General features: G+C 38.8%; 1 protein-coding gene across 3 annotated transcripts in view; it reads right to left on the bottom strand.

The window, feature by feature from the left end:
• clcn7 (chloride channel 7) overlaps nt 1–19,545 on the bottom strand; it is a 77,084-nt gene extending 57,539 nt beyond the window's left edge. For 2 of the 3 annotated variants that reach the window (XM_068003179.1, XM_068003181.1), the window contains exons 1-7: nt 18,671–18,819; nt 10,198–10,272; nt 7,529–7,600; nt 5,772–5,837; nt 4,024–4,156; nt 3,757–3,866; nt 1,069–1,149 (exon numbers count right to left, since the gene is read on the bottom strand). In XM_068003179.1, the coding sequence (XP_067859280.1) occupies nt 1,069–1,149; nt 3,757–3,866; nt 4,024–4,156; nt 5,772–5,837; nt 7,529–7,600; nt 10,198–10,272; nt 18,671–18,793 (660 nt within the window). In that variant the 5' untranslated portion in view covers nt 18,794–18,819. Of the gene's footprint in view, nt 1–1,068; nt 1,150–3,756; nt 3,867–4,023; nt 4,157–5,771; nt 5,838–7,528; nt 7,601–10,197; nt 10,273–18,670; nt 18,820–19,515 lie in introns of those variants that run through there. The other variant, XM_068003180.1, reaches the window with a different exon arrangement.
• Nucleotides 19,546–20,069: the final 524 nt, after the last annotated feature.

Below are 20,069 nucleotides of genomic sequence, written 5' to 3'. Positions count from 1 at the left end.
AGGCATCAGTGACACAGCAGGATCTGAGGGTGTCAGACAACCAAAACTGAGCTCCTTGTAATCAACAATGCCGGATGTTAATGCAGAATTTCTACCCCTCCCCCAACACCAATACAATTTTTCAAGTTTACCAGCAATATTCAACATTGTTTTTATACATATATTTATGTATGGACTTTCTGGAGTATGGGAAAACATAATTTTCCTTTTCCTTTAAGTAACCTAAAACAAAACACCAACACATTCTCTGGATCCAGATCACTATGGGCCAGCATTAATTTCAATGATAGCTATTGCTTACATGAAAATATGACCACTTATTGGTGGAGTGTCACCATAGTGTGCATCAGTTGTGTTTTACATAGGAACAGGAGTAGGTCATTCAGCCCTTGAGCCTGTTCTGCCATTCAATTAGATCATGGTTGATCTGTACCTTACCTCCATTTACCCTAATAAAAATGTCAATCTCTGTCCAATTGACCCAGCAACTACTGCCTTTTGGAGAAGAGGATTCAAAATTTCCATTACCCTTTGTGTGAAAAAGTGCTTCTTAATTTCATTCCTTCAATGCCCTAGCTCTACGAGTGTGCCCCTTTGTTACCCCACGAGAGGAAATAGCTTTTCTGTATCTACTCTATAAAGTGCTTTTATCATTTTAAACACACAATTAGATCACTACTCAACCCTCTAAACTCAAGGGAATACAACCCAAATTTATGTAACCTGTCATCGGGTTACATAACCTTTAAGTCCCAATATCATTCTATAGCCTCGGTTTCAATTATAAATTTAAATGCTAACGTTATGCATTATAGAAGTGAAATAATGCAAAGGTTTTCTTTAAATGCTTTGAACTAAATCAATCATTTCACAACATTAAAATTAAACTGTCAAACCTTAATTCTTTTTAACTCAGTTTTAAAACATCAATTTGTACTGTCAAACACGAACCTAGTGTGATTCTTTACACAAGTGCTTTTCAACATACACAGCTTCAGAGAACAGTTGCCAAATCAGAAGGTTAAAAATAAGTTCTACACAGTTCATTTTATTAAATGTTCTGCTTACCTTAAGTCGAACCACATGTGGCACCTTTACTCCGTTAAGAAAACATTTGATCTGGGGAATCCCACTGCCAGCTGCTGCAGGCTAAAGCAAAACATTAAACATTAAATAAAAGCAGTCACACAAAGATGATTCAGCACTGCTCTTCAAGACTGACTTTGCTCCATCACTAAACATATCTTCGCTGCATAGAACATATTAAACACCCACAAGCAAATCAATCATTGAGACAAATAGGAGTTAGTTTACGATATTAATTAAGGGACATAGCATGGTGAGTAAAAATGCAGGTGATGGCATGAGGATAAAGACAGGTTAGTGAAGTGGGAAAATGCAATTAAATGCAGAAATAGTATATTTTGGAAAAACACTGAAAGGAAGTATACCCTAAATAATGGTTCTAAATAGAATGGAGGAACAGAGAAATCCAGGGGAGCAGATATACAGATCTTTAAAAGATGAGAATATGGTTAGAAAAATGTGAAAGAGGCAAAAGGGATTCTGGGTTTTACATATAAGGGCAATGAATATAAAAGCAAGGAAATTATGCTGAATTTGTGCAAGATATTGGTTAGGCCACAGTTGGAATACTGCATGCAGCTCTGGGAACTCTGCTACAAAGAAGAATATTAGAGCCATGGAAAAAGTACGTGAAGATTCACTAAAATTATACCAGGAATGAGAGATTGTGAAAAAGCTCAAAACGTGGGCAGGTTTTCATTGGAATAAAGAAAGTCATGGGAGGAATCGAAGAGTTTTTCAAAATGATAAAGCTTGAGACAGTAAATAATGAAAGATTATTTCCACTGGTTTGCAAATTAGTAGAGGACATAAACTCAGGATTAACATTAGAATAAGTGCTTTCATGCAGAGGATTAATTGAATGTGAAATGTCTTACTGCAAGAGACTAGTGAAACAAAAACTATCATTTAAAAGGGAATTCATGAAGTACTTGATATGCAGGGAAATGGGATCAGGATAGATGGCTCCAGATATGGAGTCCATGTCAATGCTAGCTCCATGGGCTCGTGGTCTCCTTCCAATCTATAGTTTCAATGTATATACTGTGTATAAATAGTGTCCTGCCCAATTCAGCATACGTTACCCTGCTCTACAGGAGTATTCTTTTTACACTGTGAAATTATAATACACAATATACACAGCAGCAGGTTAACTTGAGCACATAATGTAGGTGATTAGTTCAGTACAGTGCTGAGGATGAGCTGCATTGCCAGAAACACTGTTCTTCAAATGAGATGTTATGCTAAGGTCCTGTCTGCCTATTTAAGATCCTTTGGTAGCATTTGAAGAGGGGCAGGGAGTTATCCTAGTGTCCTGGCCAACATTCTTCCCTCCATATTAACTAGTCACTTATAGCATTCTTGTGTGAAAAATGGCTGCCACATTCACCAACATAATTAATTGTATGTGAACCACTTTAGGACATTTCAGAGAAACATGATGAGGTACTATATATATGCCAGTTATTTATTTCTCTCTTTAACTTCGAAATACACAAATCACTGTGTGTATCATGCTCCGTATTGAGTTGCATTTAATTCAAGGCAAAGTTTACACCTGCCATTTTTACTTATTAGAATCCATTATATTTTTCAGAATATATTGCATTAGTTTAACATCTCATTCCACAGTGAAGTTCAACCACAGTTGCACTTTTCCCTTCTTGCGAGAGGGACTTGTTGAAGCAGAGACAATGGCATATTTTAGGGAAAAGTGGATAAACATTTGAAGCAGAGGCTATGGGGAGGAGAGTTGGGCTGGGGGACTGGTTTTGGATTGCTCCAGCAAAGAGCAATCACTTATAAAATGTGCCAAATGGCCCCATCTGTGCTGTAAACCCCTTATGGTTTCACCAAGGAAAAACAGAGTCTGATAGAAGGGAACACAGCAGTGATTCTTCACTCTTCCAGCCATTCATTCCTGATATTATGCATGCAGATATTACTGAAAACCTGCTAGAATAACCTTACCAAAGATTTCTACAAGATGCACGACACCCAAACCAGTAGAGAAAGCAGCAGAGAAAACTAATGGCATGCAATATCAATCTATACGGCTTAGTGGTACTGCAGCTTTAAACAGGAAGCCCTAATAGGTTTCTGAACTACACATGAAGACACCTTTTAGAATGAATCTCTAGTATTTTCAAACAATTTCACAAGTGGGCAAGAAAACTGGAAAGAACAAATTAGGGTGGATGGGGAGGATGGCAATCTCAACAATCAGGTAGTACTCCATCAAAAGCATTGTTTTAATGTAAAAAAAAAATCTAGAATTTTACTGGGCAGGCACAAATTGTTTGCCATAACATCTCATTTGAAGAACAGTGTTTCTGGCAATGCAGCTCATCCTCAGCACTGTACTGAACTAATCACCTACATTATGTGCTCAAGTTAACCTGCTGCTGTGTGTATTGTGTATTATAACTTCACAGTTATGACAGCTGCACATTGCACACTCTAACTATTTAATTACGTATGAATACCTAAAGCAATAAATTGCTTAATACTAGAGGATATTGTATAATATTGTTGCAAAATTATAAACTATCACCGTGACAAAATTACATTTTAAAATCCAATTTTAGAACTGCTTCCTTAGCAGTTCACAACTTACAATTTTTATAAATTAATTAAAAAATTATGCAGAACAACAAGAAATCTCATGACCTCTATAAACGCCACCAGAATAGAGCCAATCATCACAAAACCAGCATTCATTGTTGCCCAAAGCACAAGTGAAATGGATAAGCCACCCCCTTCCGTAGATTTATCAATATCTACATATTCTTTAAGGAAAGCAAACGACAACTTTGTAGAATATTTGAAGAGAGATTTATACAAACACTACAAAATGTCAATGTAACGCAAAACTTCCAGCCAGGTGAAATCAGCAGCAATGACGATATGTCATTCAGCAAACAAGAAAAAGGATACTTTTTTTAATTATGCTGTACTTGACATCTGCAAGCTTTTCCACAACAATATCTATAAAACAGGCAATAAGGCCAGTAAAGATTCCTATGAAACCACAGACAACCCATCGTTTGATTTCAAGTACATGGAAGCCCTGTATGGAGAAAAAAGAAAAAAAAATGAATTGTAGATAAATCAACACTACATAAGCCATCAACACAGAAACTACCAAATACCATGGTACAAGCTTCTATACATCAGTGTTGAAATTGGACAATGTATAATCCAACAGTGGCACCATATCAGATTATGGGTTTGTGTTCAGTGTAGATCATGAAACCCCTCACTCACTGAAGGCCAGAGAGGGTGTGTATATATAGCTAATCTGGGGGTAACCAAATTACAAAGTAAGTGGGTCAAAGTCAAAAGCAGGAAATGTAAATGAGACAGCTTCAACTTCCTCCTGGTTTAGGGCTTTCCAGCATTTCCAGGGTGGCTATCAAAAGGGGGTCACCAGGATTGCCAAATGGAATGACATTTTTGACTAGGCACATCACCCAAAGCAATCCTTGCCTACACGTAGTATGTATTTGATGAATATATTAATTTGGCATTACTAACCCAGAAGACTAGATAGGCCTAGCAGTAATCTTGCAATTAAAATACCTCTGAATCTATAAAGGTACTGCACTAAGTAGCACCTTTTGTTTTTAAATCAGGCAGCTCATTCTGAGAAAAGTAAATAACTAGCTATTGAATCAAACCACTATTTTTTGTGTGTAGTTCAACATATATTCCAGCTATATTTCATAGATATACACAAGTTATAAAATACATATATAAAACTCTAAGCTTTGCATCTGCAGGTGCCAAGGAAAAATATCTATCTGAAGGACTACAATTTCCAGGAGCCACTATGTAGCCCACCCTCCACAACAAGTGCATGCCATTTTGGTGTTTTAGCTCATTTACCAACATGTCAACTAGATCATAAAAAAGGTACACCCAGTTGCTTTATAAACAAGGGCACAACTTGAAGGTCATATGTAGCATCTTCAACATGTGCAAAGTCATTAGAAATATGGCACAAAACCCATCAATATTGACTTGTACAACTAGCCTATCCAAGACAAGGCTCCTGCCTTGGTTTTCTCCCTCCTACAATGCCATTCCTGCTTCTCTGAGCATTATATTTGGATACATACCTCGCATTTCCAAGCAGGTAGAGTCTGGTGCAGTCCCTACACAGAATGAGCCCCAGTCATGCTCTTTTTGCTAATGTTCAAATCACTCAGGCAAAGGTTTGAGGCTTTGCCTTGTGGCTAGTTGAACAAGTGTACTCAGTCCCTAACCTCCCTGTACCTGCTCCTCTGAGTGCTGCCAGGCTGCAGCTTTCCGCTCTCCTTCCCAGCCACAGCCTCAATGCCCCAGTTTCATTTGCACTTGCCCATATTGCACGAGCTCCTACACAGCCTGTCCCTAACTCTAACCTGGTAGATGTTGACTGACACCTTGCTGCATAAGACATAGAAATTGAGTACATCACTAAAAGAACTAGTGAGTCATACAGAAGAGAGGAAACAGAAGGAAGGAGACTTCAAGAGTGAGAAAGGATGAGAAAGAGGGACAATCGCAGACCCAAGAAAAACATGAATAACACCGTGAGACAAAAAGGAGTGGACAGGACAGAGATATTTTAGTTTTGTCTTAATAACACCACTGAAGGTGAATATGTACTGCTAAAACAAATACTGCATAAAAGTACTTACTATTTTGCTGATCCTCCTTTCTTCCTCCATGAATAGCTGATTTTCACTATTGTCATAATCAAGGCTCTAAAAAACAATTTAATAAACCAAAATCCATGCTTAGACACACTAACAGAACTTAGACAAGACAAAATGCAGTAAACAATTCTTTTTTAAAAATTTTTTGGATAAACACCACCAAAAGTTAAGAGGACACATTTTGACACAGGATCTTCAGGTTGACTATTCATTGACAGTAGTATATGGAGAACAAATATTTGATAATATATTATGAAGCTGCAGTACACCCAACAAGTTTAGATGCCAACGTAAATATAACAATTTGATGCTCGTTTAAAAATGTCATACAAACACCAACAGGAGGGGACAACCTTGAACACACTCCAAGACTGAATATACATTTTCCTTCCACTTGTGAACGTTCCCATTCAATTTTTGTCTTTACAATTTGTATCACCCATTACTGCCATTATTTTTTCCTTACTGTTGTCCTTATTAGCACAACAAAGTATTTGCTTAAAAGATTCAGACACGATGCCAAGTACTAACAGCAGATTGGATAAAATCATTTTAATGAAAATGCAAATATTATTCCACTTGGTATTAAAGATCCCATATAGATTATAAATACAAATATAGGTTATCTACCTGGTAGGATCTCTGTTCTTCAAATTATATGCATCCTCCATATGAGCGTAATTTGGCTTAATGGATTTTGGGGAGACCATGTGCTGAGCACACATGAAAATCTGCAGTAAACCAGTGACTAATTGGGCAGCCAAATGGATGCTTGGGTATATCCGACACCAATACTATCTTTCAGGGAAGAACCCAAAGGGATTCCACTGCTGCTTCCTGGGCATCTCTCAGATTTCAGTTAGCATATGCAAGGTTGTCATATGAAGCAAATATCACAAATTTACTAAAAATCATTGTCTAGATTTAACTGCAGTACATAATGCCTTTGGCAGATCATTCCTCAAAAGCTATGATTTATGCACAAGGGTCTTCTCTTCCTAATTTTGTACTACTTTGGCATGGTCCTTTGGTGTTATGCAGACTGCAGAAAGTACATGCTTTCCTCAGAATCTATCAAGCTAGGAGATATTCCTGCAATGTGTAAAGAATGCAGAATGAAGATTGAATTGCAAGTTCCAGATATCCAATCGAAGAGCTGAGTAGACGTGCATCTGAAGGACAAAGCTTAAATAATTTGTGATCTCTAAAACCCAAGATAATTACCTACCTTAAGTTTTCTCTTAAGCTTCATCCACATGCCACAGGAGATATGCCCTGGGTGACATTTAAAAACACAGTAGTGCTTTTAAAAAGGTTTTGACCTACATTATCTCCTTCCCAAGCCACATAAGCACCTTAATATGCTGATGTTTAAATTTTTTAGCAGAGGAAACAGAATATGAATAAGCATTACACAAACTGCCTTGTACACTGCCACAAAACTACCATTAATTACCACTTTCTGCCTCCGCTGGGGATGGGCGGGGAGAAATCAGCGCAGGTGAGTGCTCTTATCCAGTCCAAGCAAGAAGCATTATGTGAATGACATCATATCGACATCAAAGCATCTTAAAGGGTTCAAGGCCTTGTGATATTCCTGGCTATCAATATGGGCTTATTGCAGTATGTGGAGGTAGGTCAGAGTAAGAATTAACACTTTCATCACTGTCTCTAAGTTAACTGGAACACCAACTCAATATTTACACTGGGAAAGGATTTACATAAAAAGTGCCAATTACCTCATAATTAAGTGAAAGAAGTTTTTCATTATGCAGAATTTCCTTGGAAACACAAGCAGATGGACCTCCACCCTAAGGGAGAAAAACATGTATTTCTTTCATTCACTTCACATTTTATTTTAGTGCTTAGCACTTAATTCTTTTTTTTTAAATGTTAACCACCTAAATTACAAAAGGAAAGACAGCAGTGACCACCTTCCCCCCCACCCCCCAACCAATTTTTCAGTGGATGTGGAACAGGAGGCTGCGGAAAGCTACTCAGGAACATGTTCCACCTCCCGCTACTTTGCGATGGCCAGGTCAGTTGGGGCCCAATAATAGGTAGGCGAATGAACAGTGATTCCATGCAAATGAGGGAAACACAGCCCCCACCATGTTTCCCACCATTTGTACACTTCAAACACTGGACACACAGACCAAGCATTAGATTCTAGTGTCCAGTGATCAGAAGTCGGTGAAGCAATAGCAGAAGAGGTCTGTGCAAGTGCTGTCAGAGCAATGCCATGCACAATCCCCATCACCCAAATGAAAAATATTCAGAAATGTTCCTCCTGCTGTGGTAGGTTCCTCATGATCTGCCACAGGAAATCTCTCACCAGACCGGCTCAAGTCCCTGACAGTAGCCAGGGAGCCCACCCTCATGTATTAATGACCCCAGTCATGGAGGCAGCCTGGGGAAAGAGAAAATCTTGCCTCACCACAGATGCTGCCAATTTGGGCGAGAGGGCAGAATGATGATGCCTAAGCGTTTTTATGAAGGCCCACATAGTCTATACCATCTTTAAAGTTATAATTCATGGATGGATAAGTCAATTGTTCGGCGTCATTGGATGTTGGCTCACTCCTGCTATTCAGTGCCAGGCTAAGCAATCACATTAGGTCTCAAGTAGAGATCAGAAGGTTCTCTGCACAAGCATTACCTGCGGCTTCACCATAATCTGCTTTCAGAATGTTAATAAATAAAAGGCTAAAAAGTGGAGGGGAAGAAACAAAAAGGCCATCTTTTTCCTCAGCAAATAGCAAAACTGTATAGCCAGGTAGAAGTAAGTTTAAAATACTGTTTTGATATTTTGGACGAAGAGTGTGCAACATAAAATTCCAAGCATGAACGGATTCAGTGAAATCTGCCCCAAAGACCATCGGTATAACTGTATCTTCAAAAATGACAGTCATTAATACATTGTGTTGAGACTGAGGAATGAACCTGCATGAAGAGATACCATGGGGCACATTTACATCATCTAGACGACCTGCTGTCTTTCTCCTGGCAAATTTCCATGCAAGCGCAGAAAATACACCTGTCCATTCACCTCCTCCCACACCTGTGTCGAAGACATCAAGCACTCCTTTCGTATGAGACAGCAATTGACATGTTCTTATGTAGAATTACATAGAAATTACAACAGAGGTAGGCCATTCAACCCAACCAGTCCATGTACTTCCTCCAACCCAATACTCACAGTGTGGTTTCTTCTACACTAGGGAGATCAAACGCAGATTAGTTGATCACTTTGCTGAACACCATAGTTCTGGCCACAAGCGTAACCCCGAACTCCACTGTTTGCCGCTTCCAATTCCCCATCCCACTCTGGCCTCTTTGTCTTTGGCTTGCCACACTTTTCCAATGAAGTCAATGCACATTGGAGGAACAGCACCTCATTTTTTCTGTTAGGCACTCTGTAGCCCACCTTGCCAGATTTTTCAGTATCCATTTCAGACTTGTCTTACCCATCACCACCTCAGCTATTACACATTAATCGGTATCTCTTAAATGTCTAACTTCATTCATTACTCTTATCAACATGAGAGAATAGGAACATCACTTCAGCCATTTAATCATCTTTTCCATTTAAGCACTTTACAGACTCATTTACTCTCTCTCTCGTGTGCACACGCGTTTTGCCCTCCCATTTGTTCTGTTTTAAATGCTGTTCTTCTATAATATTTCCAATGCTGATGGTTAACTACCTAAAATGTTAACTTGTCTGTTCTCTCCACAGATGCTGACTGACTTGACTGTTCCCAACATTTCCTATTTTTATTTCAGATTTTCAGCATCTGCAATGTTTTGCTTTTTATTTATATTGTTTGAAAAGCATACGGCCTTCACGTACAGAAAGGGATACAGCAACTCTTAAAAAGATCCAAGCTACTAACAACTAAAATTACTGGTCTGGGGCTAACTGCTGATTATTTGAGCCAATGAGAATGGTAACATTACAAAGAAGCTCAAAAAGTACATTGTAACAAGTTGCTGTACAATAGCTTATCCCAATTCTTACAATGCGAGGAGTTTTTAGTTCTGAACTATGATCCTTCAATCTAGATATCTTGGTAAATCTTAGCATTGCACTGGTCTAGTGCAAACCACAATTTTCTTACTAAATTTTACTAGCTTATCAGTATTTCACACACACTATTAAAATGCAAACTAACAAAAAAAACTATGCACCCTTTAATCACTTTGTACCAATCACAGTGCTTCCCACGAAAAACGGGCTAGCTTAATGAAACATGTAATCAAAAAATAACTAAGAACCATGAAAATCCCGTAGTTCAGTTTTATAATATACAGCATTAAAAAGTCGCTGAAAATGTTAAATCATGAATGTGTATTCAAAGTTGCAACAGTTTTTTTGGTGTACACAAAAAGGTTTTTAAAGAATTACCTGGTCTTGTGCGGTATCGTCATCTAGATTCACCGTGGTCAGCCTTTCGATACGGAAAAAGTTGGTTTGGGAAAACTGTTAACAAGAAAAGACAATCAATACAATTTTAACAGATGCACATGATTCCAACACAAAATAAATGAGATAGTAACAGATGGCACAATTGCAAAAGCCATAAATGGAAATCAGACATTTTTTCTATGAACACAAACTTGCAGCTCTGAACACACAATCTCTTTTTCTGGCTCTTGCTCTTTTCAAGATTGGCCATCCTATTGTCGAAGTCTTATGTGAATATCTGCCTGCCCCGATAAAGTTAATAATTTGTTAATAATGTTAATAATTTAACAAAAGTTCAGGAATTGTGTGGGTGCAATATTTCTTCTTCACTTCAAGAATCCAGGAGTGGTGGATCATATATCACTGCCCACACCCTTTGCTCTGGATTGATACCTGTGCACCATGCTCTCTGTCCCAAAACCAGAGGCCAATCTTTCAGTCAGTTTTCTATCCATATTGCTACATTTCTTCTATCATATACTTGATCTTTTGTGACAAGTTTCCTGCGAGTCATTTCATCAATCTGCCTTCTAAAAATCCATTTACACTAAATCCTCATACAGTAGATCTCCTGTATTCCTTTTGTCAGTGCAAGTTCATCATTTCAGAAAAACTGATATTTTTTGAACATTACTTGTATTTAAAAAAAAGCCGCACCAGGACCACAGCTTTTCACCATGTACAATAATGACTTGGATTAAGGAATAGAGAGTTGTCTATCCAAGTTTGCAGAGGACACTAAGTTAGGAGGCACAGTAAGTTGTGCAGTTGAGAGCAGAAAGTTACAAAGGGACATAGACAGATTAAATGAGTGACTAAAACTGTGGCAGATAGAGTTCAATGTGGGGAAGTGTACGGTCATCTACTATGGATCTAAATAAAACAAATCAGAGTATTTTCTTAATGATGAGAAACTAGCAACGAGGTTGTTTGGGTCTCCATGTGCACACCCGCCTTCACTTCATATCTCTTGATATCCTCACCTAATAAAAATGTACCCACAGCCTTTTGGGAGAGTTTTCCAGATTTCCACTACCCTTTGTGTGAAAAGTGCTTTCTGATTTCACTCCTAAATGGCCTAGCTCTAATTTTAAGATCATGCCCATTTGTTCTGGATTCCACCACCAGAGGAAATAGTTTCTCTGTATCTCCCTATCAAATCCCTTATCATTTTCAAGTCCTTGATTAGATCACCCCTCAACCTTCTAAATTCAAGGAAATACAAAGCAAGTTTATGCAACCTGTCCTATTTTAACACTTTAAGCCCCAGTATCATTCTAGTCAATCTGCACTGCAGGCCAAGCAGTACTACAGATGGGGTCTGACCAAGGCTCTGTACCACTGAAGCATCACTTCTACACTTTTGTATTCCAAACCCCCTTGAGGTAAAGGCCAACATTCCATTAGCCTTACTGATTACTTTTTGTACGTGTGCATCATTAGTTGAGGGACAGTTCAGCCAGGAGCCAGGATCTAACTGAAGGGAGGAACAGGCTCCAGGGGCTGAATGGCCTACTCCTGTTCCTTCTTCCTATTGCATGCATCTCTAAATGCTCATTAATTTGATTTCAAATTATGGATTCTAGTAAAATGCCCAAAGTGACATAACTGGTCTTTAGTTACCAAGTTTATCTTTCTTGCCCTTCTTGAAGAGGTATTACAGACTTTGTCTCCATTACATTCAGTCAATCATCTTAATATTTTCCTATATTCAGTACTTTTTCCCTCTAATTTTCACTCAACGAAAGGCTTACATTTCCAGATGCTCCGTGGTATCCTGCCCAAATGGCCATTATTCACACGAGAATCATTAACAAATACCAATAGGCTATCCAGATGTGGAAAACATCACAGCCAAGCTCAATCCTATTTTTACCTAAAGCCATAAATGAGCACCATATTCGAATTTACTACCATCCACTTACATTATGAGTGACCCAGAGGTGTGGGAGGGGAAAGAAGAGAGAAGAAAATGGCAGCCCATGTCTGTCTACTCAACTGAGACTGAGCTTTGCAAAGTATGATGCAATAATGCATGCACCGGGAAACTATTGCAACATTTTTGTGGCACTAAGAGATCCATGTTAACTATTTCCAATAAACCTGTCAATATGAAACATGTTTTAAGCAGCAAGTGACAACGAGAATTATGATACAGTGAATCAAACAGCAATTACACAGAGAATAATTAATGCAGGACAGCTCTTGCACCTACTCCGAGGAGAGCCCATGTATTGTAACAAATTCATGAAATGCATGTTATATTGACTGCACTTGTTACATGTTTGTTAAGATGATTCGTGAACCCATAAACTTAATCCAATTTCTCCCTTCATCTCAATAATCAACCCAATTTAGCATTTACGTGGTTAATATGGAGAGTTTGCTCAACTATCTACACCTTGATGTGTAAATGCAGTTTATAGTTCCATATATTCAACTAAACCCATTAAATAAGGATTCAGAACCATGCCTCTATTGCCTAGTTCGAACACAAAATGTACTTCTTGCTTTTCTGGTCAGATTTTGGGAAAAAAAGCAGAACAGGTCTGATGCAGACAGTTTGATTCTTACTGTTAAAACCAGAACTCAAAGCTTTGACCACAGATGTACACATTTCCTCAAAATCCTCGAATCCACATGACCCAATGGTGATGTTTTAACTGTAAATGGACAGAAATATCAGCTTGCTCAAAAGAACAAGTGCAAATTACAAATTTCAGAAGGTGTGCCCCTGAACATGGTCAATTATGCCTTTTTACATACTAATCTCTCAACATCAGGTTCGGTTGTACCAGTACAAGAAAATAGCAGTAACTTCTGGAAATCAAACAGAAAATGTTGGAAGTACACTATAGGTCCCTCAACAGCTGTAAAGAGAAAGAGACAGGTTAACAGTTTAGGTGTAACCCTTCATCAGAACTGAAAAATAAGCATTTTAGCAGGGTTGGGGGAGAAAAAAAGAGTAACAAGAAAATACCCACGCAGAGAGGAATTTATGACAACAGAGTTGAATGACCTGCAACCTATTTAAAAGGCAAGAAAATCTCAGTGAAGCAATGAAAAGCCATTAAGACGACAAAGGAATATACAAATAGCCAAAATGCTGAAAAGGTATAGGAAAAGCTCAAGAAAAAAAAGCAAGAAATGAGGGGAAACAAAACTAACATTAATTGACTTTTTTCCTTGTAACATTTGCCCATTCTAACCATAATTTCCAAATAGCCTTAAGTTCTGTCGCTAGTTCTTTAAAAAGTTTCCTTCAGAGTTTTCTGCAACTTTTTAAAATTTCTGTCTGCACACATCAGATGTCAATTTATAAGTAGTCACAATTGCATATAGTTTACAGTGTACATCAACTCTATGTGAAAATGCATTAAATGCTATGCCACTAATTGACAGTACCAGCCTTTCTGCACAAACTTCCCAACCGTACTTACGGCAATTGTTAGCAACTTAAAAGCACCTGAGAAATGGTCTATGTTGTCCCCCTCTTTAGAATTTGAATAACCTGTTCTGATCTGCCAGTGATATTTCATTCTACTTGTTGGCAATAACAAATCAGTCACCACAGGACATGAACGGTTAAAAGCAAAAGTACCACGTTGATTGCTCGCAGAGTCCAGTTGGCCGGGAGAATATTTGCAAGCAATAGAGTACTGTGTTTAATGAGAACGCATGATTGTTTAAGAATCATGGGGCTAGAGGCCTTGGGAGCATCTAGCGTGACAATGTATATAAGAATTATGAGTGGTGAACTCATTTATAATTGGGTCCTCAGGAACTAAGAGGGATCTCTCTGTGCTAGTCAGTAATTAATTGTATAAACAATATCTGTTTGTATATCTTTAATTATCCAAATGTCCTAGTCTGTATTGGACCTTCCTGTATGGAAAGAGGATGTTGAATCAGACAGCCTTCATAGGGGAAGGTGGAACAAAGGAGACAATATTCCAATCTGGTAACACACAACATTTAGACCAAGGTGCAGACATCCTGTGATTACTACTGATCAAAGGCGGTTCCCTGGAATGTGGTAAATAAGTAATGTAAAAAAACTGCAGAATAGTCAGAACCTGCTATAACAGACTCGAGAAGAGAGGATGCTGTTCTCCAGAATGAGGTCATGGTAGCCTTTCTGTATTTTTCAGTGCTGTTAGTAAAGTCAAAGACAATTTGTTATGAAAAGCAAAATACTGCAGATGCTGGAAATCTGAAATAAACAAAGAAAATGATGGAAATACACAGCAAGTCAGGTAGCATCTGTGGAGAAAGAAACAGAGTTGACATTTCAGATCAACAACCCTTCATCAAAACACTTCCAGTTCTGACGAAGGGTCATCGACCTGAAACATTAACTCTGTTTCTTTCTCCACAGATGCTACCTGACTTGCTGAGTATTTCCAGCATTTTCTGTTTCTATTTCATAATTTGTTACGAGTTGATTATCTGGTGTCCAAAACCATAAGACTCCCATCATTAGAATCAACATACACTTAAGACGTCACTAATTATTGCAATTTAAGCTGGCACATTATGTAGAATTGTAGAATTTAGAGCACAGAAACAGGCCATCCCACCTTACTTCATCTCACCCCATCAAAGTATCATCTTAGTAGCTCCAGCTACATTTTCCCCATGCACACGCGTGCTGTTTGGCAATATCCATGGTAGCGTACATTCTTTCTCCCCACATTAGCAGCACTCATTCACCAACCTCAGAAGAATGGAGGGATAAGTGGACCTCAGTGGTAATAAAACCTATAACTTTACAATGGAATGGAGAAGACCATATTCTCACAGTGAATTCAATAACATATCTTGAAATGTTTCAGAGTTTTTTTTATTTAAAATCATTATTTTTGCTGGTGGGATATTGAGCTTTCAAATGTATAGTTCCTAAAGTATTTCCATCCCTGTTTATTTTAATTGAGCAGAGTGCAATTTGGCATCTAAAGAGTGACCTATTCAAAGCTGATTAGGCATTTGCTACCTTTTAGTGAAATTAAATGAAATAAACATTCGAGAGCACATATTCTGTAAGCAAGCTCTCACTATAAAAACCAAACCTTCTGCACAAAGTAATGTAGGATAACAACCTTTTATCATTAAATCATGCACTGGAAATAGCATGGGATCCCACCATACACTTGGGCTCTCCAACTAATACCACATGAGTAGGTTGAAAACTGCAAATCAAGGTTGATAAACAAGATTAGCAGAATTAAGAATTTCTTCTTTGGTGGACCTATGTTTCACTTGTATTTTCTGTTCAAAGTTCATTTCTGCTACACTCAGCTTTTTTTTTAAAAAAAAAGTTTCCCGTTTCTCTTCATTTTTCCTGCTTTTATTGTACATGGACCACATGTGTCTTTCACCGACCCACCCCCTATTCTGAACATTCTTCTGTCCTTTCCATATTGGCCATTTAACACATTAACTCCCTCTCTGCAATAGGTGTATTTGTTGGTTTTCTCTCCCCTACCTTTTCAGAAGAATAGAAGGTATCAGGATCAGATGGTATTCCTGGAGAGATTTACAAGATTGGATGTAGAGCTCTTGCTGAGTGCATGGCAGGATTCTGAGTCAGATTTTTCTCGATCACTTGCTGCTGAAGATAATGGACAGGAGGATTCGGGAATCACAATACAATATACTAAAGTGCCTGTTTATCTCTTAGCCATTAGTCAGATGTAAGGGACATATAAATCTCAACCTGAATTTTCTTCTTTTGTGGTCCCTTGAAGCTGTATTGCGATTAATTCGTGTAGAAGTGTCTCATGTGATGCACGTTGGTATATCCCTGTAACTCAGTGCCTTAGCTTTCCAACACCGGTCTTGCATTTGGCGCAGTTTGATCTGTACTTCATGGCAAAGGATTCTATCAGTAGCCATCTTCATCAACGAACCGGGGTCAGCAGGTAGATTTTGATACGCTCTTCTGATCCTATCACGCAGAAATCAGTTGCATTCGCCATTCTCATTAAACCTATCTTGTTGCCATCTAGACATGAATCCAAAGCTCTATTCCATCGCCTGATAACACATTCCGAGCTCCTTCCATTCCACACCGAAATCAGTGTTATCCAGAGTCGTTTAAGAGTTTGAAAGGGCTTATGTGATCTTCCTTGAACGCATCCACAATGCTTTTTTCTGATCCAGCTGTCAAAACAGTGTTCACAATAACTAGTTGACTCCTAGCGCACAACTCCAGGAGCACTAATCCTATGCCTACCCAAAACTGTGTCACCAGGTGACAGCATCCCTTTCTACATGTGCTTTGAAGTCTCTCATAATGATTAGCTTATCCGAAACCTGGGGTAAAGCAATAAGATCATTAAGTTAGCTGTAGAACTTTCCCTTTTCCTCCTCTGGGCTCATCATTAGTTGGCACATAAATACTCATGATGGTAGCATGGCATCCCTATGACAGACAAAGTCGCAATTGCATTAGCCGGTCATTCATGTCCAAAGGTAAACTCTCCAGTGTGGCAACCACGTAGATATGAATTACAAACCCAACACCAACAAACATCCTCGCCAGAAGAATGCATAACTTATATATTCAATTGCTGCTCTGTTTCAACAAGACCAAGAACTAAGTTTTATTTAACCAGCACACACTCAGCAGGATTATGATTGCCTACCTCACTTGGAAATTGAATGATCCTAAATATAAGAAAACACAGAAAAATCTCCTTAGCAAACTAAAACACACCCAAACACTGGACCCCAACTGGCTTCTACTGCAAATCTCAGCAACCTTTGGTTTTGGAAAAAAAATTGCCATATCAGAGTAACCTCAGCTGTTTTAAGTGATCTGGCTTCTGCCTAAATGAATAAGCCACTCATTTAGTTGGCCTTGCTCTGCTCAAGATACCCACTGTGACATCTTGCACCCACATAATGTATTCAGGAGGAAGAGTAGTGAAGTTATGACATCAATACCATGGCAAAAAGACACAAGAACTAGAAATTATACCCACCCCCCATTTGTGTACATTATAACATTGGTCTCAGGCTCTCACTGATTTGTTCTAAGCTTGTTCCTTGAACACCCCCTGATGAAGCCTCACTGCTTAATGCATTCAACCCTTTATAGGCTATAAAACACATGGCAAGTCGCATATACTTTTGAATCCAAGTTATCTAAAGAGGGATGTCTATGAGGAAAGCAGTCTCAAAAATAAGACAGGACACAGCAGACTTGCAATCCAAATCTACTCAACACATCTCTCAAGACTACAACCATAAAGTGTGGGCTGCCTACCGGTTAATCTTGACATCCTGGGACAAGAGAACACAGCTTGGGGGACCATTAGAGAGAGAATCAACACAATTAGCCCAAATCCCCCTTCCTTCTATGAAAGAGAAACATTTCAGTTGTACAGTTCTGAAGCAGTCTAGTCATCACTCAACTACATCCAAAGCTGCCTACAACCAGACATCCATGATATGCAGGTCTTTTTAGGATCCCTTTTGACGTACAAGGAGTTCCACTCTCCCAAGCAATCAGGGGATTTTCTGAATGACTGTCCATTCAATGTGTGCAGAGTGTTTGTGAAAGCATGTTAGCTACAGAGAGATATAAAAGCACCTTACTTGAAGAAAGATAGCTACTGTGGGCAAGCATTTTGTGAATATGCTGAATGCTGACTTGAGAATTCCATCATCAACAGAAAAATATCCACAACACCCATAAGAAGAAAGACTAACAAACGTTTCAGAGTTGTAATCTGGGCACGAATTACATTTTCCAAGCTACTCAAGTTTCATTCATAGTTACCATATTATGTAATCTGATCTGAGTTTAAAGGTTTCCATTAATGGTTTACAAACATTACCAGAACCCAGAGATCAGATCACAGCCTTGCATAGCATGGAGTGATTACAGCATCTATGCCCATATACTCGACCTTTTACATTTCAGGTTATCAATTGGAACTTAATATGACAAGAATGAAATGCTTCAAAAACAACTGAACCAACCTCCTGGTTTGAAACTTCATCGGAATAAACTCTATGGTAAAATGCTCAAAAATACGTTCAACTAGCCCAGCAGCACCAACTTTTGTATATCAGACAATACTGTTTACCTAAACTCACTTCTTGTTTGCCAATAAAACGAGTGTTTAAGAGGGCAGAAAGCTGGCTTTTAAAACTAAACTCGTCCAAGAATGATCAGGCACAAATACGCGCGGGAAAACAACGGTGAGAAAAATCATGAAATCTTTTATGAAGTGTTTTGACTCCTAATCGCAAATACAACTCGCCACAACCGGCGCTTTAACCAGCCGTGACGGTTGCATAAACACCAGCCTGTTGTCGATAACAAGCGCCGTGTGTTGGGTGCAAACAATCTCATCGAGGGCCGGCTGAAAGCGCCCAGAAGCCACATCCGCTGGGTTCTTACCCGCCGGGGCACCTCGCCGGACTGAGAGGCGGTAGGTGAACCGTTCAGTAACGGGGTCGATTCTCCGGGTCGAGCCTCGTCATCCTTGCTGGACCAAGAAACTTTCTTCGCCACATTCGCCATCTTTCACCGAGCAGTGCCGCTGGTCCCGTGACCTCCCCCCCCCCCCCCCCTCTACGGCGAGTCCAAGGGCTCAGTGCACTCCGCCCATTGCATTTTACTGTTCCCTAAAAATCTCGAAACCGCTGCGTGTCTTCCCCCCCTCCCTCGCCCCATCCTCATTCACCCCAGGAAAGTAGCCACAAAGATTCAGTACATCTAATTTGTTCTTTGATATTTCGGATTCTGAAACAGTACCTAGACTTCAAAAAGTCTTTGAAAAAGTTCCTCGTGGAAAGCTGCTAATTTAATTTAAAGTAGCAGGAATTCAATAAACTGGGAGCGGACAAGAAATTGGCTGAAGGGTAGAAAGTACTGGTGGAAGAAGTCATGATGGAATGTCCCAGCAACTGTTGTTGGGAACCCATCTGTTTCTAATTGCTGCTATGCCCAGTTCTTTTAACCTATTTCCTACCTACTTGCAACCTGGAACATCTTCCTCTGTAACCCAAACTTTTAAAAAGTTGAGGTAAAATTAGTTACATAGTAAAAGTAACCTATAATAACAATTAAGACCACAGATTTACAGTTTCTGTACAAAAGGATTTTGAGCCTGAAAATATTACTAACACTCCTACAGCACTAATAAAAAAAACACAATTTGACTTATTCAATCACTATAAATCGGTAACCCTGAATTTGTATTGTACATTGCAAAGCATAAAACATTGTGTCCCATGACTCACCACGAGCAACACCATAAACAGATGCTCTGTGCCTCCACTAGTATTTTAAGAACTGATATCCAATTAAGAGATTCTGACAATCTTTTCGTAACCATTGTTTTTGGAAATATTACTTAATTGTCTTCATGTTCTGCTATTGAAGTTGTGTTCCAGATATGACTGCATATGTCATTGATTTGCAGAAGAAAACTTCACTTTTACTTGCATTTCTTAAATGCATGTTGGAAGTTATTTTTTCAGTCCCTTATCAAGTGAGGCCAGGCAAAATGAAGAGGGTGGAACCTATCCCAGATTAGTAACTATATAATTGTGTAGAATGCACCAGAATTTAGAACTTTACCGGTAATTGGAACATCCATTGCCATAAGAAACACTCGTTATTATTCAGTGATATAATTATGCACAAGTACACTCTTGTAAATGTGAAATAATTTTTGTTTTATCGCTTGAAAGTAGTCTTAATATTTTGCAGTTATCATGTGCTTTATTCATTCATCCCTCCCTAAACTAAGTTTTTTCCCTATAATTATTCATAATTGACTGCATTGCTGGAT

This window comes from Heptranchias perlo, chromosome 22 (genome assembly GCF_035084215.1).
Source record: "Heptranchias perlo isolate sHepPer1 chromosome 22, sHepPer1.hap1, whole genome shotgun sequence".
In the NCBI taxonomy this organism is placed as follows: domain Eukaryota; kingdom Metazoa; phylum Chordata; class Chondrichthyes; order Hexanchiformes; family Hexanchidae; genus Heptranchias; species Heptranchias perlo.
This window is presented reverse-complemented; position numbering and strand designations above follow the sequence as displayed.